This window comes from Gambusia affinis, linkage group LG21 (genome assembly GCF_019740435.1).
Source record: "Gambusia affinis linkage group LG21, SWU_Gaff_1.0, whole genome shotgun sequence".
Taxonomy (NCBI): domain Eukaryota; kingdom Metazoa; phylum Chordata; class Actinopteri; order Cyprinodontiformes; family Poeciliidae; genus Gambusia; species Gambusia affinis.
The window spans coordinates 23,333,125-23,356,992 of NC_057888.1; the positions used below are offsets into that span (position 1 = coordinate 23,333,125).

General features: G+C 39.2%; 1 protein-coding gene across 1 annotated transcript in view; it reads left to right on the plus strand.

Moving 5' to 3' along the window:
* The window catches only part of cubn (cubilin (intrinsic factor-cobalamin receptor)), an 87,648-nt gene that overhangs the window by 25,113 nt on the left and 38,667 nt on the right, over positions 1-23,868 (plus strand). The window contains exons 21-39 of the mRNA XM_044105254.1: positions 1,134-1,356; positions 3,498-3,628; positions 4,001-4,190; positions 6,459-6,619; positions 7,057-7,238; positions 7,925-8,081; positions 8,288-8,475; positions 9,177-9,336; positions 12,587-12,768; positions 13,708-13,876; positions 18,136-18,317; positions 18,475-18,631; positions 18,933-19,049; positions 19,167-19,280; positions 20,067-20,195; positions 20,303-20,435; positions 20,636-20,841; positions 22,614-22,795; positions 23,101-23,293. Of these exons, the coding sequence (XP_043961189.1) occupies positions 1,134-1,356; positions 3,498-3,628; positions 4,001-4,190; positions 6,459-6,619; positions 7,057-7,238; positions 7,925-8,081; positions 8,288-8,475; positions 9,177-9,336; positions 12,587-12,768; positions 13,708-13,876; positions 18,136-18,317; positions 18,475-18,631; positions 18,933-19,049; positions 19,167-19,280; positions 20,067-20,195; positions 20,303-20,435; positions 20,636-20,841; positions 22,614-22,795; positions 23,101-23,293 (3,156 nt within the window). The remainder of the gene's footprint in view (positions 1-1,133; positions 1,357-3,497; positions 3,629-4,000; positions 4,191-6,458; positions 6,620-7,056; positions 7,239-7,924; positions 8,082-8,287; positions 8,476-9,176; positions 9,337-12,586; positions 12,769-13,707; positions 13,877-18,135; positions 18,318-18,474; positions 18,632-18,932; positions 19,050-19,166; positions 19,281-20,066; positions 20,196-20,302; positions 20,436-20,635; positions 20,842-22,613; positions 22,796-23,100; positions 23,294-23,868) is intronic.

A 23,868-nucleotide genomic window follows, 5' to 3' on the forward strand; every position in this document is an offset into this window, starting at 1 on the left:
TGGTCTCAGTTGACAATTGACCCTCCTATTATGTTGCGGATCAAGTGGACCCATTTTAAAGTTTTTCTTTTTTTTTTTTTAATAGTTGTAAGTATTTTTTTCTGCATGAAACTTTTTCTATTTGTCTTAATAGGTGCACTTCACATATGAATTGAAAATAGTTCATTTTATGCATTTGCAACACCCCCTGGGTCTACATTTTATATAGATACTGTTCAGGTCAATTTGACCCGGCAGTCCACTTGAAAGGTAAAAAAGGTCTAAAATCTGTAATTCTATGTATTTCCTTGCAGCTTTGAGACATATTTAAAAAACACACACATGCATACACACCATACACATACATGCACATGTGCACAAACCCACTTTCTCACTATTCTCTTTACTTCACTAGGAAACTGTGAGAAAGCAGGTGTTCATGCAACTTTTGACAGGAACCTTTTCTGTTCCTGTGGATAAACTCCATCCACACTGGGTGTCACTCAGCAGAAGTGATGGGAAAACATAAATACTCTCTGCGTGACTCATTAGTCTTGATTTTAATCAGAGGGTTTTAACTGATTTCAATCAATTTGACCCTGAACAGTATGTGTCTCAAGTTCAATTATAAAATTCACCCATTGAAAAAAATTAAAAATGTAATATAAAATATTTGACTAAAGATGAATTTCTAGGATAATTGCTGGTTTTTATGTCTAGGTTTTTTCAGTGGACATAAAAAAATGTAAATGAAATATTTTACGTCCAAATGAGTAAATGAGTGGGTTGTTGTCATTGATCCTTTATTTGTGAGAAATAAAAGCATAATTGCACAAATATCGATTGAAATGGTTAGCATTGGAGTTAATAATCAGATACAAAAATGTTTTTGTGGAATTCTTTTGGTTTCTGACATTATTGCATGATTAAACACTCCCTGGGTCAAAATGACCCACGAACATTATTGCTGTACCTCACAAACGAACATAACAGGAGGGTTAAATTAATTTGTACATTATTGCTGTATATGTCTCTGTGGTAATATGGAGTCGACATACTCTGCCTTTGTTACTGCTGGTCCTTCATTTAACATTGCCCATTTTAATGTGGTAGAAGGAGGATCTCTTCAATGTAACCATTTTTTTTTGTACCAGGCTGTGGAGATACTCTGACAAGTCCTTCAGGCACCATTACCAGCCCTGGTCACCCAACAAACTATCCACATGGGGCCAGTTGCATCTGGTACATTAGTGTTTTACCAGGGAACCTAATTCGACTGTTGTTTGACTCGTTCAACCTGGAGTACCATGCCAACTGTAACTATGACTATCTTGAAGTTTATGATGGGACTGGAACAACTGGGAACAAGACTGGCAGGTACAACACACACTCACACATAAAGTGGCATTAAGAAATAAACATTTTGAAAGAGAAAGTTACACACCAGAGAATAAAAGCACTTTCCAATCCTCACACCCTCCACTTCCCATAGATGTCCATTTTACCCCTAAGCTTATTATTTCTCCATTTTACCTTTACCACTAGGCAATGTCAAGATTATCAAAACTACATTAATGGGAAGATTTGAAAGTGTAAAACATGGAACAAATCAATTCATAACCAAATGAGAATAGCAAACATGCCACTTTGTCAGATGGAAAAGTCTTAGTGTTTTATTAAAAATGAACAAAAACACCCACTATATGGTTACTGTATGTAATGTTTATTGCTTTAGTATTATCATTTGTTCTGTGCTAGTTTGATGTGAAGAACAGAAAATCTGCCAAGGACTCTGAATGAAGGTGCATTGTTAAACATTCTATCATGGATCAACTGGAACTGTGAAGATCCCAAATTGATCCCCTTAAAGAAGCTTAAGGACCTTTGTAGATCAAATAAAGACTTTTTTACAAGCTGATAGTTAACTTAGGTTTTGCTGAAATGTTCGTGTCATGACATGATGACAGAAAATATTGCCACAACAATCAGCCCTACCACGACTTTAATGTGTTCTTTCTGTGCAATTTGAGAGGTATTTTTATAAAATTTGTGTCTTTTGTTTCAATGTTTTTGTAATGACAAGAAAAATAGAAAATAGTACTATAAAAGAGTTCAAATTAACTGTCATGGCTGTTTGCTCAACGTACAGCACAATGTTTGACTTTGTCCCACTTTCCACATCCCCAATGAGAAATAAAAACATTTCACATGAATTTTTAAAAAGCAGAGTTAAATTGAGGCATTGGTAAAGACTGCCTTCTATATAACACTTCACTTTCAGTCTCATAAAAGAAGTATGAAAAAAATGTTTTTTTTTGTTGTTTTTTTAATAAAATAGATATCTATCTATTACAGAGGTGGTGATCCAAATAAAGCTCATCATCACCATAAAGGTTCTATACAACAACTTCAAGATTAGCTTTACACATTGCTTGCTGAAATAGCCTTTTTCTTAGTCCCTAAGGCTTTAGTGGGAAACCTAACAGTGTTGAATTTTTTTTGCAAGTGTCTTTAAGTTTGGTTTGTACTCTCTTATAGCTACTCAAACCAACTCTTTCACATGTGTCAGTGAAAACAAGACAATGACTTGTTAAGTGTAGTAAGAATTCATTCACAGACACACAGAAAACATTTGAGCTCTTTCTGCCAAACTGGTGGATGTGGAAGCAGAACAATTTTCAAACATGAAGGACAATTTACTGGCATGTCTCAGATTTGTACCTATTTGAGGGTATTGTGGTGACCTCTACCATTTGCATATTTTACACTGTAGTATATTTTAATATTTTTGGTGTAACAACCCAATACCACCTCCACCCCTTTTAGCCCTCTATTAAAACTTCCTGGATTCATCCCTGCTCAATAGTTTTAAGGGGGCATTTAATAAACATTAATATTCAAGCATTAATACAAATGAAACCGTACTTAAAGGTTTAACACAGCGCGTCTGACGCGCCATAATAACCAACATTATTCATTTAAATTCCTGTAGAAGTCTCTGTTTCTTTCTGATTTCACTCACTTTTATGCTTTTTTTTTCTGCAGTAGAAAAATAGCTCCTTATCTCAAATCCACGAACTAGCCACTCTGCGCGTCACCGCGATGCGCACAACTTTGATTGTATCCAAGTGATCAGAACCGGTTTGCTTTTCCCTTTAGCGGCACCAGAACCTGCTGCGCAAACTGACACTCGTTTACTTCTATTTTATTATTGCGCAGCAGCAGCAGCAGCAGCTTGCTCTGCTTCAATCCCACCTCTGCGCCACATTTCTCTGAGCTTTGAAGCGGCGCAAAGTGCAGCGACGTGAAATAATCCATCCGACAGAAATACAGAAACCTGTTGAGGAAGCTGCTACCATGGAAGCAGATTTTATTCCTAAATAATTCAGCTTCAAACTCTCCACCTCTCCTACTGCTACTGCAGACTTCTAGCGCTAACTTAAAATTTCACATTTTTGTCAGTGATGGTGAAGCATTTTCTATAGCAACCATCATGTTTTCTTTTGCCTTGTGTACAGATACTGTGGGCGCTCAGTACCTCCATCTATAACAAGTGCTGACAACCAAATGACCCTTCTGTTTGTGACTGATTCAAGTTTATCTGGGGAAGGGTTCTCTGCCAGTTATGTGTCCATCAATGCTAGCACAGGTAAAGTCTGCCAAAAGACTTAAATGTTTCTACTCTGTTTGTCAATATTGCCAATAAAAGTAACGTTTTTACTGCAGCTTGATTGGAGGAAATCTTTTCTCATATTCATCCATGAAGTGTCTGATTATGGACTTACCTGTCAATTCTCCAATAATGCAGTTTAAGAATAAGAAGACTGTTAATATTAACTACTGGTTTTAAATAGCATATTTTTCCAACCCTAAACAATATGACACAAGTTTATGTTGTTAATCTTGACTTTGCTCTCTTTACTTCATGCTCTCATTTAGTATGATTTGGACTAATTCAGGTGACTGGTCTCATACAGTGAGCAAATATTTATTTATGGAATTGTTATTTATCTCTTTTTAGACTGTGGTGAGAGCTTCACCTCTCCAACCGGAACCTTCACCTCTCCCAGCTACCCTAACAGCTATCCCAACAGCCGAGACTGCATCTTCAAGATCATTGTTCAGCTCAACATGCAGATTCTGTTGAACTTCACCAGTTTTGATTTGGAGGGCTCTCCTCCTTTTTGCAGCTTTGACTTTGTGGAAATCAGGTATGAAATGAAGTACAGTGGTAGACTATGTTACTGCATAGACTGAATCCAATCTCCTCGTGTTCTTCCTACCTGTTGGTCCTTACTGCCACTGCTGAATGGGACACCTCACCCAGAAGCTCATTTGAACAGACTAGTCTTCATTGTGGGCTGCACAGTGGCGCAGTTGGTAGAGCTGTTGCCTTGCAGCAAGAAGGTCCTGGGTTCGATTCCCGGCCCGGGGTCTTTCTGCATGGAGTTTGCATGTTCTCCCTGTGCATGGTGGGTTCTCTCCGGGTTCTCCGGCTTCCTCCCACAGTCCAAAAACATGACTGTCAGGTTAATTGGTTTCTCTAAATTCTCCAGGTGTGATTGTGTGTGTGAATGGTTGTGTGTCCTGTATGTCTCTGTGTTGCTCTGTGACAGACTGGCGACCTGTCCAGGGTGACCCCGCCTCTCACCCAGAACGTAGCTGGAGATTCGAACCAGCAACCCTCCTGACCCCATTAGGGACAAGAGTGAACAGAAAATGGATGGATGGATAGTCTTCATTGTGATGACCATGCATCACATGCAGACTAAACAGCTTTACTCCACTCTTCATCTCACTCTATGATCAAATCAAATCAAATAAAATTTTATTTGTATAGCACATTTCAGCAGCAAGGCATTTCAAAGTGCTTTACATCAAATCAAACACAAAAACACAATGCAACATAGAATCAACAATAAAAACACAACATAGTCAGATTCCGTCAATAAATTTGCAATTGATCACATTTCAAAACCAACTCTTATCAAGTGGGTTTTTAGTTGAGATTTAAAGGAAGTCAGTGTTTCAGCTGTTTTACAGTTTTCTGGAAGTTTGTTCCAGATTTGTGGTGCATAGATGCTAAATGCAGCTTCTCCTCGTTTGGTTCTGGTTCTGGGGATGCAGAGCAGAACCAGAAGACCTGAGAGTTCTGGAAGGTTGATACAACAGCAGATCTTTAATGTATTGTGGTGCTAAACCATTCAGTGATTTATAAACTAACAACAGTATTTTAAAGTCTATTCTTTGAGCTACAGGGAGCCAGTGGAGGGACTTTAAAACTGGTGTTATGTGCTCTATCTTCCTGGTTTTAGTCAGAACCTGAGCAGCAGCATTCTGGATCAGCTGCAGCTGTTTGATTGATTTGTTGGACAGACCTGTGAAGACGCCGTTACAATAATCAATACGACTGAAGATAAACACATGGATGAGTTTCTCTAGATCTGGCTGAGACATTAGTCCTTTAATCCTGGAAATGTTCTTCAGGTGATAGAAGGCCGACTTTGTAACTGTCTTTATGTGGCTCTGAAGGTTCAGGTCAGAGTCCATCACTACTCCCAGGTTTCGGGCTGATTGCTGGTTTTTAGTTGTAATAACTGAAGCTGTGCACTGACTCTAGATCTATAACTCTAGATCTATAGCTCTAGATCGTTCCTCTTTAGGTCCAAAAATAATAACTTCAGTTTTGTTTTTGTTCAGCTGGAGGACGTTTTGGCACATCCACACATTTATCTGTTCTAAGCATCTGTTCAGTGATTGGATGGGGTCAAAGGTCACCTGATGACATCATAATGTAGAGCTGTGAGTCATCTGCATAGTTATGGTAGCTAATATTATTTCCTGTTATAACCTGAGCCAGTGGGAGCATATAGATATTGAATAAGAGGGTCCTAGGATTGAACCTTGGGGTACCCCACATGTGACCTTTGACCTCTTTGATGAGAAGTTTCCAATTGAAACAAAGAAATCCCTGTTCTTTATGTACGATTCAAACCAGTTAAGCACTGGACCGGAGAGTCCGACCCAACTCTCCAGTCCATTCAGTAATATGTCATGGTCAACAGTGTCAAAAGCTGCACTGAGGTCCAACAGAACCAGCACTGTGGTTCTCCCACAGGAAGATCTTTAATATGGAATAATCCATATAAAAGATCCAGTAGTCTATAGTGGCTACAGTAGTCCTCCCAAAACTCTTCACTTTCCTTTTATTACAAATGGTAAGATTCAGTAAAAAATGACTTTAAACAGCATAAATCCAACCAAATAATAATGTATGCTTAATAGCCTTGGAATGAAAAATCTATTTTGTCTTCGAAATTAAAAATGGTAAATATTTTTGTCACATCATCTTCATTTCACAATGCAAGTGTTTAAAATTTCAACAGGATGGAAAAGACATTTATTCAGAAAAACATTGCAAGGTATATTCAACATATTTAATATCTAATCAGAATAAATGAAATCTGTTGAATTTACAGGGATGGGGGCTATGAGACATCTCCCCTGATTGGTAAGTTCTGTGGCAGTCAAAGACCTCCAGTTGTGGTGTCACATAGCAATCGTTTATGGATTCGATTCCACTCTGATCCCTCAATCACAAGTCATGGATTCATTGCGCACTGGGATGGAACACAGACAGGTACATGCTTCTAATATCTTTATCTGGTTCTTTCATTTACACTGTGAGGCTTACATCACAAAAGTACGGAGATTCAGTTATAACCAAACACCAAACTATCTCACGTTGTTTGGTCTAACAGCATCAAACCTTCAGTTTAATGTTTCAGTTGTCACAATTTTTTATTATTGATTGAGAATCCACAGCACTGAAAACTTAAAAAAAGGACCACTAATCAGATTCTGTCAGATATGTAGAAATATTACCAAGACAACTTTATGCCAAAGCTCTATGATGATGAGCTATATGAGCTATATCTTTACAGCACATGGAATTTACTTCATATTAAAATAAAAGATACTATATTCTGGCATCTTGCATAAAGATAAAGCACCTATGAATGTTGTCAGATTTTCTATAACTAATGCATTTACATGTTTAACTTCTTTTTCATAAAGGTTGTGGAGGAACATTGACAACTGCCTCTGGAGGATTGTCTTCTCCCAATTATCCTTTACCATATCATCCTAATGCTGAGTGCTACTGGAACATTAGGACCAGTCAGGGCAGCCAGGTCCAACTGTCTTTTTCAGCTTTCCACCTGGAATCCAGCTCATCCTGTTCTTATGATTACCTAGCTGTGAGTAGTGTCTCTCAACATGTTCTAAAACAGCTCATTTACATCAGAGAACCTGATATATGCCTGATATTTTAGAACCTGCAGGACACACTAAGTGTGTTTTAATGTTGGTATATTATTAGCTATTGAACATACTTGGCATTTATCCTCATGTAAATGGCTCTGATTCTAGACACATGCTAAAGCAAATCATTTTTATCAAATGAGAAATCATATATCATTATATCTATATAATGAACAGCTTATCTGTTCAGGTAGAATTCACTTCAACAGACCAGCTGACTGTACTAAAGTAGAAAGGATTTAAAGCAATTAAACTCATGTTATTATTGTACTTTAAAATCTCAACAGGGAAATAAATTATTACACTTTCATCTTCCTGCAGTGTTCAAAAATGTAGAAAATGTCTGATTCTGGCATCTTCATACAGAACTGTAAAAGCACATTGCTAAGCACAGTTATTACAGAAAGGAAAGCTATTTGCAATAATCTTATTTAATTCAGCAACAAACTGTTTTCATTTGACTGATCAGAATACTTAGCAGAAAGCCATGTTTCTGTCCCATACTTGTATGTCTTCAAGAAGGACACTTAGTGTTTTCCTACTGAAAGCAGGGCATTAAACAATCTTGCCATGTTATTCATCTTAACTTTCTTAATAGCATTTTGATGTTATTTGTTTTCAGGTACATGATGGAAACAGCAGCAGTGCTCCAGAACTGGCCAAGTTGTGTGGCACTGAGCTACCAAGTCCGATCAACTCTTCCAGCAATCAACTGTACATCAAACTCCGCACAGATAGCAGTGTCAACACTGGCGGCTTCCTTGCATTTTACAACACCAGTATGCAAAAAACTATTTATTAGAAATTATATTTTTGCATAAATAGAAACTTTACCAGAATAGATTAAATTAGATATTTTAAATCTATTCAATAAAATTTTATCTAGCTTGTCAGCAAAATACACAAAAGCAAAAAAACCCCCAAACATCTGAATCAAATTAGTTTTGCAGTTTACTTTAGTTTGCATTACTGTGTTTGTTTTCAGAGTGTCATAACATAATTATCTCACGTCGACACCAAGGAGTCATCGAGTCGCTGAACTTTCCTAACAACTACCCAGACAATAGTCTGTGCAGCTGGACCGTCCAGGCTAGCAGTGGAAACACGATTAACTACACCTTCACTGCGTTTCAGTTAGAAGACTCTTCCAGCTGTAACTTCGACTACATAAAGGTACAAATATACACACAGTTTTACCATATTACATTAAGAACAAACTAGAGAAAATCATATTTTACACTTAGACTTAGACAGACTTTATTGTCATTTTGTATGCACAGGGTGTATACATAACGAAATTTCATTGCATACGGCTCAGGACAACTACATCTACAACATTTGTAGTAACATTGATGTGGGACTGCTTTTTCCCCTCATTTTCTTTTTACTCATAATTACTCTTGCCTGGATCTCTCACTTTTGAATAAATCAAATTAGACAATCTAAAGCCGTTTTACACATCAGTGAGCACCTCTTCACTCTGGTTCAACTGGGACTGCTGGTGTGGGGATGACCTGGGCATGGTGTCTTGGACCTGGGCAGGACCCTGGCTGGCAGCTATTGGTTCTCAAAGATGTTGTGCATGAGACCTGGTAACAGGAAGTTAAACTTCCTGTCAGCAGAGAGAGAAGCCACATAGCATGCTGTCTGGTTTGCAAAGTTCAAACTCACATAAGATTTCTGTTTCAAAATGAATCCACAGCACAAAAAGTTCCTACACCTTAAAGGTCAAGCTTAAAGTTTATAAACTTAGTTTTCCATCCACCACATGTAAACAGTTTAAGACTTTATTAAGTTTAACTTATGATTTCTAGTAACAGAAGTATAGCATAATATTTATATATTGTAACATTTCTCCTATTATTGTTTTGTAGCTCTATAATGGACCTAATGAGCAAGCTCCTCTGATTGGTGCATTCTGTGGGAATAGACCACCTCCAGCTAACAGCACTACAAGCTCCGCCCTCACCCTGGTGTTCAGAACAGACTCCTCCATACCCATGCCTGGATTTCAGATGATGTGGTATCAGAATGGTGAGGTAGTTTTTATAATTATTATGTAAAAGTTATCCATAATCCAGCCATAATAAGCTATAATATTATGCACTGTCTGCAATTATTTTACTGGACGATAGTCAGAATATCAAAGGACTGTAAATCAAAAATGTTACTGATAAAAAGGAATTGTAGCCAGGCTTGGAGTTTCTTCTTGCAGACCAACCAGTTCTGCATTGTGTAAATGAAGGTGGCACAGAAGTTCCAGTTCAGCCTAACTGGTGTTTAGGTTGCACAAAATAGGCAGACAGTCCGCCGACACCAGCTCACCTTCCTCCATAGCAGTCATGAACAAATGGGAACTTTTCCCACAGTATTCTGCATGAAATGCTAGTATAAACAATGCATTTTAAACCATTGAGAAAAAAAAAAACCCGACTGATTTCTGTGATTAAGAACAGTTTACATATTGTCAGATTAAATGTACAACTCCAAAAAATAACCAAGAAAGTTCCCTTACAAAAAAATATGCAAAACTGTATACATGTACAGAATTAAATAAAGTTTGGCAGGAAGACAAACACCCCACTGACATCAACTCACCTGCCCATGTTAAAAGAACCACATAAAAAACTGGAGTAAAATAACAGCAGGTCTGTGAGAAACTCACCTTCTTCCATAAAGGACTGGGGAAGGAGAAAATGACAAAAATAAAATAATTAAGCTGGATGGGAATTTATGTTTCAGTATCTGAGTTGAAATGGTATCATACGTTTCTCTTCTTTTGGTGTGGAAAACTCATATTTTCTCAAAGACAACAATTGAATGGTTGGATTAGGATTTTATTTTGCCTTGAGAAAAATCCATCCATCCATCCAGCTGAGAGACATAGTCCCTCCAGCGTGTCCTGGGTCTTCCTCGGGGCCTCCTCCCGGTGGGACGTGCCCAGAACACCTCACCAGGAGGCATCCTGACCAGATGCCTGAACCACCTCAACTGGCTCCTTTCGATGAGAAGGAGCAGTGGCTCTACTCTGAGTCCCTCCCAGATGACTGAGCTTCTCACCCTATCTCTAAGGGAGAGCCCAGCCACCCTACGGAGAAAACCCACTTCAGCCGCTTGTATCCATGACCTTGTTCTTTCGGTCATGACCCAAAGCTCATGACCATAGATAATGGTGGGAACGTAGATCGACTGGTAAATCGAGAGCTTCACTTTTTGACTCAGCTCTCTCTTCACCACGACGGACCGGTACAGCGTCCGCTTGACGGCAGACACTGCACCAATCCACCTGTCGATCTCTCGCTCCCTTCTTCCCTCATTCGTGAACAAGATCCCAAGATACTGTATGTAACTTGGGATCTTGGGGGGGATGTCCTCCACTTGGGGCAGGACAACCCCCTGACCCGGAGAAGGCACTCTACCCTTTTCCAGCTCAAGACAGCCTCAGATTTGGAGGCACTGATCCTCATCCCAGCCACTTCATACTCAGCTGCGAACCGCTCCAGCGAGAGCTGCAGATCACTACCTGATGAAGCCAACAGTAACACATCATCCACAAAAAGCCCATGATGTGATCCTAAGGCCCCAAAAATGGATCCTCTCAACACCTTGGATGCACCTAGAAATTCTGTCCATGAAAGTAATGAACAGAATTGGTGACAAAGGGCAGCCCTGGCGGAGTCCAACTCTCACCAGAAACGAGCCCGACTTACTGCCGGCGATGCGGACCAGACTCTGACACCGGTCATACAGGGACCTGACAGCCCGTATCAAGGAGCCCGGTACCCCATACTCCTGGAGAAACCCCCACAGCGCTCCCCAAAGGACACGGTCGAACGCCTTCTCCAAGTCCACAAAACACATGTAGAACTCCCAGAACCCTCCAGGACCCTGCTGAGGGTGTAGAGCTGGTCCAGTGTTCCACGACCAGGACGAAAACTACACTGCTCTTCCTGAATCCGAGGTTCAACAATCCGATGGACCCTCCTCTTCAGGACCCCTGAATAGACCTTACCAGGGAGACTTAAGAGTGTGAGCCCCCTGTAATTGGAGCACACCCTCCGGTCCCCCTTTTTGAACAGGGAGACCACCACCCCAGTCTGCCAATCCACACCATCCCCACTATAGACAGTGTTGGTGCTGCACTGCTTCCCCCTCCCGAGACGCCGGATGGTGGACCAGAATCGCCTCAAAGCCGTACAGAAGTCTTTCTCCATGGCCTCTCCAGCAAACAACAGTCATAACCCATCCCCACATCTGTAGGTGGAGGGAAGCTACCCTCTCGTTTACCGGGGTAATCCCCAACATAATGCCCGATGCCTCTCACCTTGGGCAGCTCATGGTGTTGAGTGGACATACTTCCTCTCAACACCTTGAGTGAAAATATGTCCAGCCCCTCTCAAGGAGACTGGTTGCAGAATCAGAGCCATGTGTCGAGGTGAGACCGACTATTTCTAGCCGGAACCTCTCAGCCTCACACACTAGCTCTGGCTCCTTCCCCACCAGAGAGGTGACATTCCACGTCCCAAGAGCTTCTGCAACCGAGGATCGGACTGCCAGGGTTCTCTCCCTCAGCCAACACCCATCACACAATGCAGCCCACCCCTTTGGCCCCTCTCACGGGTGGTGGGCCCATGGGAGGGGGAACCCATTTTTCCTCTTCGGTCTGAGCCCAGTCGGGTTCCATGGGTAACAGCCTGGCCACCAGGCGCTCGGCATCGTGCCCCCACTCCAGGCCTGGCTTCCTGAGAAAAATGTCAGATTAAATAAATAATAAAGGGATAGAAAAACAAACATGGAACACTTTCTTCTTTCCTAGTTAAAAATATGCATTTTGGATTTCCCTCTGTGGGAACATCTAGATCATGTTCTGCATGTCAGATGATCTAGACTGGTGAAACTGTTTCCAGAGAAAAGAAGGGTCTGACCAGTTTAAATATCCACAACTTTGCAAAGGTTACAGGTTTAGTGTGGGAATTTCTACCTGTCATTATTTGAACAGCAACTGTTTTTCATACTCAAATAAATCACATCTTTTGTTAAATGGTGAAACAAGAGCAGCTCCTCCCAGGGTCTTGCAATGTGAGTCAGAGAGAAACTGCATCAGGTTTAACAAAGTTGAGTCGCTACAAGTTAGAATACACAGATCAGGCAGAAATGTTAAAGAAACCTAAACTTTGCCAAATTATTTACTTATTAGTCAGCTGGCCAGTGGTCAACTGTCAATCTAGGCAAAATGGAACCAGTTGTGGTTGAGGCCTGTCTATCTTAATGTGTGTTATTGCAGGTTGCGGAGGGGATGTTGGTGGGCCCAGTGGCTCCATTAGCAGCCCAGGCTATCCAAACAAGTATCCTGACAACAGAGAGTGCATCTGGTATATCACCACAACACCTGGAAGCAGTATTACTTTGACTATCCATGAGTTTGATGTGGAGTTCCATGATAACTGCAACTATGATGTACTAGAAGTAAGTAATGTCCAATGTGCAGTTCTACTTGCAGTATTCTTAAACAAACAAACAAACAAAAAACTTCTGATGTGGTTACATGAAAAATGCAATGGGTACATAAAAACAATATAAAAAGGGAAAACGCCTATCAAACAAGGTGCACTCACAAACCCACTTTCTCACTATTCTCTTTACTTCACTAGGAAACTGTGAGAAAGCAGGTGTTCATGCAACTTTTGACAGGAACCTTTTCTGTTCCTGTGGATAAACTCCATCCACACTGGGTGTCACTCAGCAGAAGTGATGGGAAAACATAAATACTCTCTGCATGACTCATTAGTCTTGATTTTAATCAGAGGGTTTTAACTGATTTCAATCAATTTGACCCTGAACAGTATGTGTCTCAAGTTCAATTATAAAATTCACCCATTGAAATTTTTTTTAAATGTAATATAAAAATATTGACTAAAGATCAATTTCAAGAAAATTATAGTTTTTTTTTGTTTGTAGGTTTTTTTTCAGTGGACATAAAAAAGTTTTTTTATGTCCAAATGAGTAAATGAGTAAGTTGTTGTCATTGATCCTTTATTTGTGAGAAATAAAAAACATCATTGCACAAATATCGATTGAAATGGTTAGCATTGGAGTTAATAATCAGATACAAAAATGTTTTTGAGAAATTTTTTGGTTTCTGACATTATTGCATGATTAAACACTCCCCGGGTCAAAATGACCCACGAACATTATTGCTGTACCTCACAAACGAACATAACAGGAGGGTTAATATTTAAAACAAAAGGACTTCCTATTAATCTTCCTGAATATAAAAACTGAGAGTCCCAAGACATGTTTGATTTGAGACAATAAAACATTTTCTTAAAAATTGTTTTGAAAATCTGCACAAAGTGGTAATTTTTGGTATGGTCTACAATTTAACTTACAATGACTTCTTTCTAGGTGTATGGAGGCCCAGACCTACAGGCACCCAGGTTGGCCAGGCTTTGCAGCACTACTTCCAACCCAATGCAAGTCTCTAGCACAGGAAACCAGATCACAGTGCACTTTAAATCTGATGCCTATGTCAGTGGTCGAGGATTCAATGCAAGCTGGACAGAACTCCAGGGAGGTGAGTCAGTACCAGTCAGTGAAAGTACTTTAGAAAAATAGCTTCTGCTTCTTTATTTATAACCCCAAGAAACTATTTAACTGTCCTCTTCCAGCTGTTGCCACATTCATGTGAGGCCTGTTGCATTTTCACTCTGCTAGAACTTAGGGAGGTTTTAGATAAGAATGGAGCCCCTTCAACATTTCAAAGGTTTATGTTAAGATCCTAATGTGGATCCAGAAACAATGGTTCCCAGACTGCCTGTGAGAAACTACTGGAAGGTCGTGACTCTTTGTCCAGTTAGAACAGACCAGACTGAGCAGACAACAGAGCATGTGTGCTTGCTGTTCTCATTCTTGCAAGAATTAATAATGTGCTGCTCGAGAGAGAACCACAGGTCTCTGCTTGATAACTGAAAGTGAAAGTTAAATAGGGGAAATTCCTTTCTCTTCATTTTAATTTTTTTCCATTATCAAAAAGTCACATAATCAATGAAATAGAGCTCTGAAATCCAGTAGCATCATTTTTAAATAGCCAACTCAAAGTTAATAAAAGAATAATCAATGTCTTTATATTTATCTGTATGTAGAACATACAGATAAATATAAAGATAATCTATCAAACATTGAAATGAAAAAAACAAAACAAATTAAAATAAATAAATACAATAACAGCAAGATTAAGGTTAAAATCCAGGGACAGGGGTCAACAGACGCTAGGTCACTGTCTGACAGCCTGGAGAATAAAGCTGTTCAAGTGTCCTGTCTGTGGGCTTGGACAGTCCCAGGTAGTGGAGTGTGAGCTGCCACTTGGAATGCTGATAACGCTGCAGGTGGAGAAGATGTGAAAAATGTTGATGAGGGAGGATGAAGGCGAGCTGAGGATCCTGCTGGCTGTGTTCAGCATACATTGCATTTCTTTCAGTCTCTCACAGTGCAGCCTCAGTAACGTGCTGATTCAATTTCATATAAATAATTTTGTTTTACAAATGAATAAATAGGACGTTTTAAACTTTGATAAAATGTACATCAACTGGAAGTGTCCTGGCTTGGTAACTACATACTTCGTTACAAACTAGATATTTATCTAGTAACTGAAATATTTAGTGAGCAACCTTAATACTTAGCTAAATATTTAGTGTTAAGGAAATAAATAAGTCTTACCTAAGGTGAAACACAGAGTCAATCAAGAATGAATCAAAATGCATTTTGATTATTATTTTATTAAGAAATTAAGCAAAGAAACTGAGCAATGACTCCTCTGGCTAGTCCAGGAAAGTAGGAAAAGATGAAAGTACACCGCTTTTTATATCCACCAGCCCTCTTATAAAGATTGGAGCAAAAGGGAGAATCTCACCTGTTTCAGTTTAATTCACAGCTCTGGTATTTGCACTTACAGACTGTGACCCTGGACGGTTCAAACCCAGTTCATTTATTATGTGTTTCCAGTGAGCTGCCTCCAACATGAAGGGTGCTTCATAGGTAAAATTGTTTGATTGATTAAAACAAAGTTTGACATAACATTAGTTAGCAAGCTAAATATTTAGGTCTGAGCTAAATGTTTAGTTTGGAAAATAAATATTTAGTCTAGAACTAAATATTTAGTTAGCATTTGCAACACTAATAGTTAATTTGGAGCTAAATATTTTACTTAAAAACTAAATATTTAGCACAAACCTAAACATTAGTTGGGAAGTAAATATTGAGCTTCCTAATGAAATATTTAATTTGAAATCTAAATATTTAGTTCCTAAACCAAATATTTTGCAAGCAATTTAAATACTGTCTATTTATTTCTCGTTTTGTGCCGTTTGTTTCTTCATCTTTTTATGTATGTATATTTATATTGTGTGTTGTGTATGTGTATATAACCTGAACTTTAACTCGAGTCAAACACGGTCTCAATCTGGTTGTAATCTGTTGATGACAATGACAAATAAATCTTATCTGTCTGTCTGTCTGTCTGTCTGTCTGTCTGTCTGTCTGTCTGTCTGTCTGTCTGTCTGTCTGTCTGTCTGTCTGTCTGTCTGGTTATTACTGGAATTACATGGTGAAAATATGACTTTGAAAAATGAACATCCACATGTCTTTATCTATGTCATGCTAAAGAAGCCAAATTATTTCTGATAAATGTTTACTATGTGACTTTACAAACAGCACCCCATGTGAAAAAGCATTTATTGTTCCAATTATCCATTGCTGAGCTACTTTTTCCATATTTCATCTATTTGGCTGTTTATACCTTGATGAGCTCCAAGTCTGACATTGGAAGGACTCCTTACTATCACTCTACTCTTTTCATCACAGATCAAATTCTACACTAGTAGTAAACATTTAACCCATGTTGGTCAAATGAAATGCAGGGTCTCCTCCAGAAAACTTGCCAATCCCAGTGATCAGGGCACCAAGGCGGTCCACCAGTGGTCCACCAGTGGTCCACCAGCGGTCCATCGTGTTTTTGTATTAAAAGATACATGTAAAATGTAAAAATATTACTGGGTAATTATGTGTTATGGGAAAACATAACCAGTGAAACACAACTAGTCTTAAAAACAACAAATCAAAAAATACAATTAAAATGAATATCAATTATTTGCACTTCTGTTTTATCCAAATTAAGTCAGCAGCTCCAGGGCTGCATAAATGCTAATATTTAAACACATATACATAAATGTATCATTGGTTTACTGGGATTATCAATGCTGCTGAATTTGATTCACTGGTTTCAGCATGCATAAAATCTGATTTTAAATTGTTTAACATTTAAATGTAAGATTTTTAAGGAGCTGATAAGTTTATTTAGTAAAAGTTGAAATAATATTCACAATTAGATAGCTTTGTTAAAATTAGCTACAATCTGATGCTGTGAGTTTAATCTTTGAGTTTGATCTCTGTTTGCCCACAAATACAAATTAGTAAACTGCAATTGTAACTGATTTCTTTTTATGTTGGCCAGTTAAACTACTCTCTCTACCAGATTAAGTCTAACACAGAAGCTGTTAGAGGTGCTGAGGTTTTCAGCAGCAAGAGGGGCCCGTAAGTCAGATTCTGCTCAAGGCCCCATACAGCCTTAGACCGGCCCTGCATGGTGATGTCATGAACTGGAGTTGTAGATGGTGAAGATAGGATGGGTCGTTGCAGGTAGCTGTGAAAAATGACGATTTTAGTGACAAACATGAAGGAGAAGAGAAATTCAGGCAGCACAGGTGAGCAATGAGGCAAAGAAACACAGACACTGGTAGCACTGGGAATACAGGACATTAACCACACGACAAATAACACGACTGGGATCCGACAAGGAGCAAGAGACACAGGTGAGTTTAAATACACAAGGAGTAATCAGGGAACACCAGACACAGCTCTGAACAATCAACGGCAAGACATGACAACATAGAGACTCAATTAACACCAAAAATACACACAAAAAACAGTCCCCCCTCCCTCTAAAGGCAGCTACCAGAAGCCTGAAAGAGTCCAAAAACAAAAAACAACCCAACCAGGGTGGGCAGAGGGGTGCTGGAGGAGAGGTGGAGTCCAAAGTGAACACAAAAGAAAAACACAAAATGAATCATTCTAGCCACTCAATGCACACTTCTGAAAGCACAACTGTATGTTATATCTGTGATTCACTTAGAGCTACTAACCAGAGCTAAACACTTACCTTGATGTATAGTTCTCCAAAGAAACAATTCCTCACAAGGTTTTGATGTGAATAGCCATACAGGTCAGCCTGTGTCCAGTTTGAGCGAAAGGAAGAGTGTATGACCCACGCTGAGGTAAAACTTCAGAGATCAAGCAGCTATAGCGCTGGAGGCAACGCGCAGAGGCTGAGTGATTGGTTTGCTCTCCCGACTTTAAAAGCATCAACTGTGGAGGAAATCTGCTCTGCCAGAGCAACAAAGATGCAGCTTTAAAAAAAATAAAAATCCCTCCTCCCCCAATTAGAAATGTTTCTAAAAACAAAACCATGCAACGCTTAGTCTGGTGGAGAGGCGAGTACTGCATAGTGGGCCGCCAGGCTTACATAATACACTGGGGGAAACCCTGACCTGTACTTGTTTTTTTAGCTGGAAGATGATAATGGGGTGTAAATTGTTTTGACCATGATTTTCTGGTGCTGAGATATAGCCAGTGCATTTGAAATATGAAAGAAGAAATTTTACCAAAAACTAAATACATGTTACCTCCATTTCGTCTATGTTTTTATTTAGAGTGAGGTAAATCGTTTCTTCTTCTAGAAGAACCGCAGTAATCTGAAGTTGGTGGTGTTTGTTCCTGCAGGCTGTGGAGGGCCAGTCACTGCTCCTTCAGGGGAGATCCACTCACCCCTGTACCCAGCCAGCTATCCCAACAATGTGGACTGCTCCTGGATGATCAGTGTGGATGCCAGTCATCGCGTCTTGTTAAACTTCACCGACCTAGATATTGAAAATCATAGCAGCTGTTCCTATGATTATGTCACTGTAAGAGACTTCTTAGATTTGTTTATGAAATAAATATTAATATAATGGCAAAAAACAGGGCATGGAGAAAAATGAGTTTTCCCGTTAACCGCACTTTGTTTCAGTCATTTTAGTTACACACCTTTTAAAGATTTTTGAACTCTTTCTCCTACTGTAGATCCATGATGGTCCGAGCATATTATTTCCTCTGCTTGCCCATGTGTGTGGGTCCAGCCCACCTCCTTCCATCACCTCCACCCAGAACACCATCTATGTCCGCTTTAGATCAGACTCTAGTCAAAATCATCGAGGCTTCAGTGCTAGATTCTCTGAAGGTAAGATTTTCTTCTTTTTTATAATATGTCACTTGTTGTGTGTTATTTTATCCGTCCGTTTTTCGGATGCTAACAGAATGCATTGCTGCTGATTCTCAGGTGCATCATGTAATGCAACACAATATGATTATTACGTGGTCATATTGTGCTTTCATCTGTGTCTCATCTTTTCTCCAATATGTATTTCGGTGGGCCTGCAGGACAGTTGACAATTTAGTGTAACTGCTTCCCTGTTTCAAGTAGAGGAGGCCCAAATGCCATCACATTCTAGTATGGATAACATCAGTCTTTTGTTTGACAGCTTGTGGAGCAACCATTGTAACAGATGATAATGGTGGGGCAATTTCATCACCAAGGTACCCTGCAAAATATCCACCAAATCAGAACTGCAGTTGGATCATCAAAGCACAGGAACCATGTAAGCTCTGGGCTGCCTTTGTCAAATTAACAAATGTGTTTCGTATTGTTTTATGATATATGTGATATACTTTGTTAAACCTAAAAAAAATCATTTGCAACTGTGTTTTCTGGCTAGTCAACCATGTGACCCTGTCCTTCACTGACTTTGAGTTGGAGAAGATAAATTCCAATTGCTCACATGATGCTGTGGAAATACTTGATGGAGACAATTACCAAGCTCCCTCTATAGGTGGGTATGGTAAATACAGATAAACTCTTCTACAAATGGGGTGATGGTGATAGGGGTTCACCCTACAATCGATGGGTTGTTGGTTCCATCCCTGCTCCACCCTCCTCTATTGTTGTGGGCAGGACACCTCACCCACCATGCCTGCTGGTGGTGGTCAGAGGGTCCCTTGGCACCAGCGCATGGCAGCCTGACCTCTGTCAGACTGCCCCAGTAGCTTGCCATCATCAGCATGTGTGTGTGTTCATAGATGGATGAATGACTGTAGTGTGAAGTGTGTTGGGGTCCTTTGGACTTGATAAAGCTCTATGAAAGTCAAAGCCATTAACCATTTACAAATTTCTCACAGTAGTGTGCTGAAATTTGGGCCCATTCTTCCTGACAGAACTGGTGCAACTGGGCCAGGTTTGCAGTCTTCCTGGTGACAGACATGTTTTCAACTCTGACTTACATTTTTTGTGGGACTGAGATCAACACCTTGCTATGATCCCTCCAAAACATGGACTTTGTTGTTCTTAAACCACTTTGACTAAAGGTGAACTCCATTTGTAGTTGAAAATGGGGAAATCATTCATAGGTGTGCCTCTAGCTTACACAAATGTTGCATTGGATTACCCAATCAGAAGCTTACAGAGCCATGACGTTACTATTTAGGACTTTCTAACTCTTGGTATATTTTAACTCCCAAAAGGTTATCAAAAGTGATCCAATTATTTTCTAAATTATCCAATAAAAATTATTTAGGACCTACTAACTGACCAAAAAATTCTTGTTTTGTTTTGTTGTCAGGGCGCTACTGTGGCTTCGAAATACCACATCCAGCGACGTCCTTCAGCAACTCTTTGGTGATCAATTTCATCTCTGATTCCTCTGTCTCCATGAAAGGGTTCAGAGCTGTCTATTCTGCCTCCACCTCCAGTAAAGTGGAACCTTTATCAGTTCAAACTTATACTAAGACAATCTCTCACTTTGCCAATGAGATATTGGGGACATTTTTCTTAAGTCCTTTTGTTTTAATTGCTCAGGCTGTGGCGGGGATCTGGTGATGCAGAGTGGTGCATTTAACAGCCCTAACTATCCAGATGCTTATCCACCAAACATGGAATGTGTTTGGACACTTAGGAGCTCACCAGGGAACCGTATACAGATCTCATTTATGTGAGTTTTGAAATGTGGAGAGCCCTTTTCTCAGCTAGTTTGAAGGAAAAAGTGATTCATATTTTGAATTGTGTGGTTTGTTGTATTTACTATCAAACAATCAATTATGTCATTGATAATATCATAACACCACATTACCCTGTTACATTTCATACTTGTTCTTGTTCTGTTGTGTTGCTAAAAACTATATTTTTGTTCAGTATGTTTCACCTTCAAGGAAACCCAGACTGTCAAAATGACTACCTGGAAATCAGAGAAGGCAGTTCAACTGGATCTGTTGTTGGTCGCTTCTGTGGAACCTCACTGCCCTCCAACTACACATCTGTGACTGGTCACATCCTGTGGGTTAAATTTGTCTCGGATGGATCAGTTAGTGGGGCCGGATTTAGAGCCACCTTCTCACACTGTAAGTATTCCACCTTCAACAATAGAATACTGATCCTGATCTGCTGCAATGTGTTAAATGATTAAGGATCCCCCTCCACCCTCACCATGGTCTGTTCTCCCTGCTGCCCTCTGGGAAAATGTTCAGCAGCTTCAAATGCAGAGCAATCAGATTTCACAACAGCTTCATCCCTCATGCCATAAGGCTATTAATCTAGGGTGACCAAACGTCCGTATTTCACGTCCTGTCCCGGGTTTTTTTTAGAAAGTGAGGAAATGTCCTATTTTTTAAATTACTTTCATTGGACCATTAAATTTACGGGCACTAGGGCACGGCGCTGCGTGTGACGTAATCCCTGAGCCGCGTCAGTGCGGGCAGCCCTGTTCTTACTCAGAAGATAGATAGCGTGGCTGTCAGTACACCAACAACATGCCAAAGCGATATTCCACACCCCAAAACCAAATGAAAATATGGGAAAACCATATTTTCATTTGGTTTTCCCAAATGAAATATGGTCACCCTAACCCAGTAGGTTTGATATCAGACAGAATGGATCAGGAGAGGAAACGCAGAACCTAAAGAACCAGACATCAAACTCTTCATCCCTCAGTCATTTCCTGAGACCAAAAAATAATATAGATGGCAATTTAAAGAACAAATCATACAAATAGATTAATAGTAAATAAATAAATATTGTGAAGAGAACATCGATAACGTTTGTTAGGATTGTGTAGGAAAAATGTTGAGTTTATGTAAACAAGCCGTTCTTTCCCATCTCCTCTCCTCTCCTCTCCCGAAGTCACCTGTGGAATTGTATGGCTGAACTCTCCAAGGACTTGCTCATTGATAATATCACCCTTTATCAGAGACTATTTTGGGAAAACAGTTTGTAATGAGACACGGACTAATCTGGATACACATCTTGACTACACACATACACACCTCCTGGCTTCACTGTCTTTGCTGGCTCATGTCACTACATGTAGCTTAGGATGTTGCTAGATGGGCTAATATTTTTCTGATGTGTCATTTCTTTAACCTGTCTGTCTGTCTGTCTGTCTGTCTACTTTATTGTTACTTTTAGAAATTGTGGAGTACATTGGTAAATATTAGACCAATATTTAGCTAGCTCAGAAAAACTCCTTCTAGTTTATAAATTGTGGAGAACTTATTCTTATCCAGGAACCCACGACAGGAACATTTAGTTTACATACTTTGCCCAACCAAGAACAGGAATCAAACCTATTAGACCTGTTGGAACCAACTTGTTCTAACAAACCTTTTAGAACGAAAAGGTCCAGAGGATACTTCACTCAACCCAGAGCAGGAATTAGAACAAGCTTGGATATCTAGAGAAACTACTCATTACTTTAGATCAACATTTAGCATTAAACTTTTTATACTTTTACTTTTATTTTCTATTAGCTTATCCAGACAAACTCTTATTAGTTTTCAAACTGTGGAGTACTTTTTGTTTTTCTTCTGCTTTTCTTTTATTTTGTTTGTATTTCCTCTAACTCATGTAAAGCATTTTGAATTGCCTTGTTGCTGAAAAGTGCTATATAAATAAAATCACCTTACCTCCCTATGGAGTGGTTTTCCTGAAAGCAGGAAAACCATGTGAAGCCAGGAAAAACAACATTCTCTAATACTCCAAAAGCTATATCCAAAATGTTAGAAACACAAACACAGTTTTTATAAAAACCTAATTTTTCTCATCAATAAATTGCAACGATAAACCAAACTTGGGATGGACTGCCAAGCTAACCTTCATGTCTGTCTGTGTTCCTCAGTGTACGGGGTTGATTTGGTGGGAGAATCAGGTCAAATTGCATCCCCACTGTTTCCCAGGACATATCCCAACAATGCCAATTACAGATGGACCATAACAGTGGGAGGAGATAGCTACATTCAGATCAGCTTCTTGGACATGGACATAGAGGACCTCTATAACTGTTACTATGACCAGTTGAAAGTAAGACTATGCCAGCTATATTATCACATGTTTTTTTATGATCTTATCAGATTATATTCCATTAAAATGATTGGTTAATACGTTTAGCACATAGAAAGCATGCGATTTGTGCTACATATTAGAACTGGTTGGAAGTGTCATGTATATTTAGATTATGATTTCAAAATAGATTCTGGAAATAGACCAATATTTAAATGTTAACATATAAATGTTGCATGTTTGACTGTTTATAAGTAGGTGGTTAAGTTTAACCCAACTGGGGACCAAAATGTCTTTGTGTGTCAAAAGTCTGTATTTCTCTCCAGATATTTGATGGCCCAGATGTTTATTCTTACCCTCTTGGAACGTTCTGTGGTCTGAATTTACCAACTCCACTTAGAAGTTCAGGAAGCACTGTCACCTTGCACTTCAAATCAGATTCAGTAGTGGGAGGACGAGGCTTCCTTGTGGACTGGACAGCTGTGGAAGACTCTGGACCACCACCTACTATTACACCAGGTAAGACAGAACGATGACTCCCCGTTTGGTTTATTTAAGAAATTGCGTTTCTTTGATAAAGTTAGTCAGTTAAATAGCTAATTAATTGCTAATTGATTGAATTATGGACTGGAAATCTGTCCAGGGTGTATTCTCGCCTAGTAACTTCTGCAGAGGGGCATCGGCCCTCCCTGTAACCAGAAAGAATTAGGCAGGTGTCATAAATAAATTGAAGATTCACAGATATAGAATAATATTATTAAAAAGTTCATTTATTACAATGACTCCATCACTAAGTGAAACACACTAAACAGACTAATTCCACACAGACTGATGTTTTTAAGGTTTTATTACTGTTATAAGTTTGATGATTTCCCACTAAGAGCCAATTAAATTTAAGATCAAAATATTACATCAGAACATTACATAACATTTCAACACAGGTATTTGAGTATAATAAAAAGTATTTTCAGTAACTACTGAAAGATTCTTTAAGTACTTTTTTGCATCTCATTTGAATGAGTCTAAAATGAGTTTATTGAATGTATATTGTGTATATTGTGTTAACATGTATATGTTTTATACATTGTTCCATT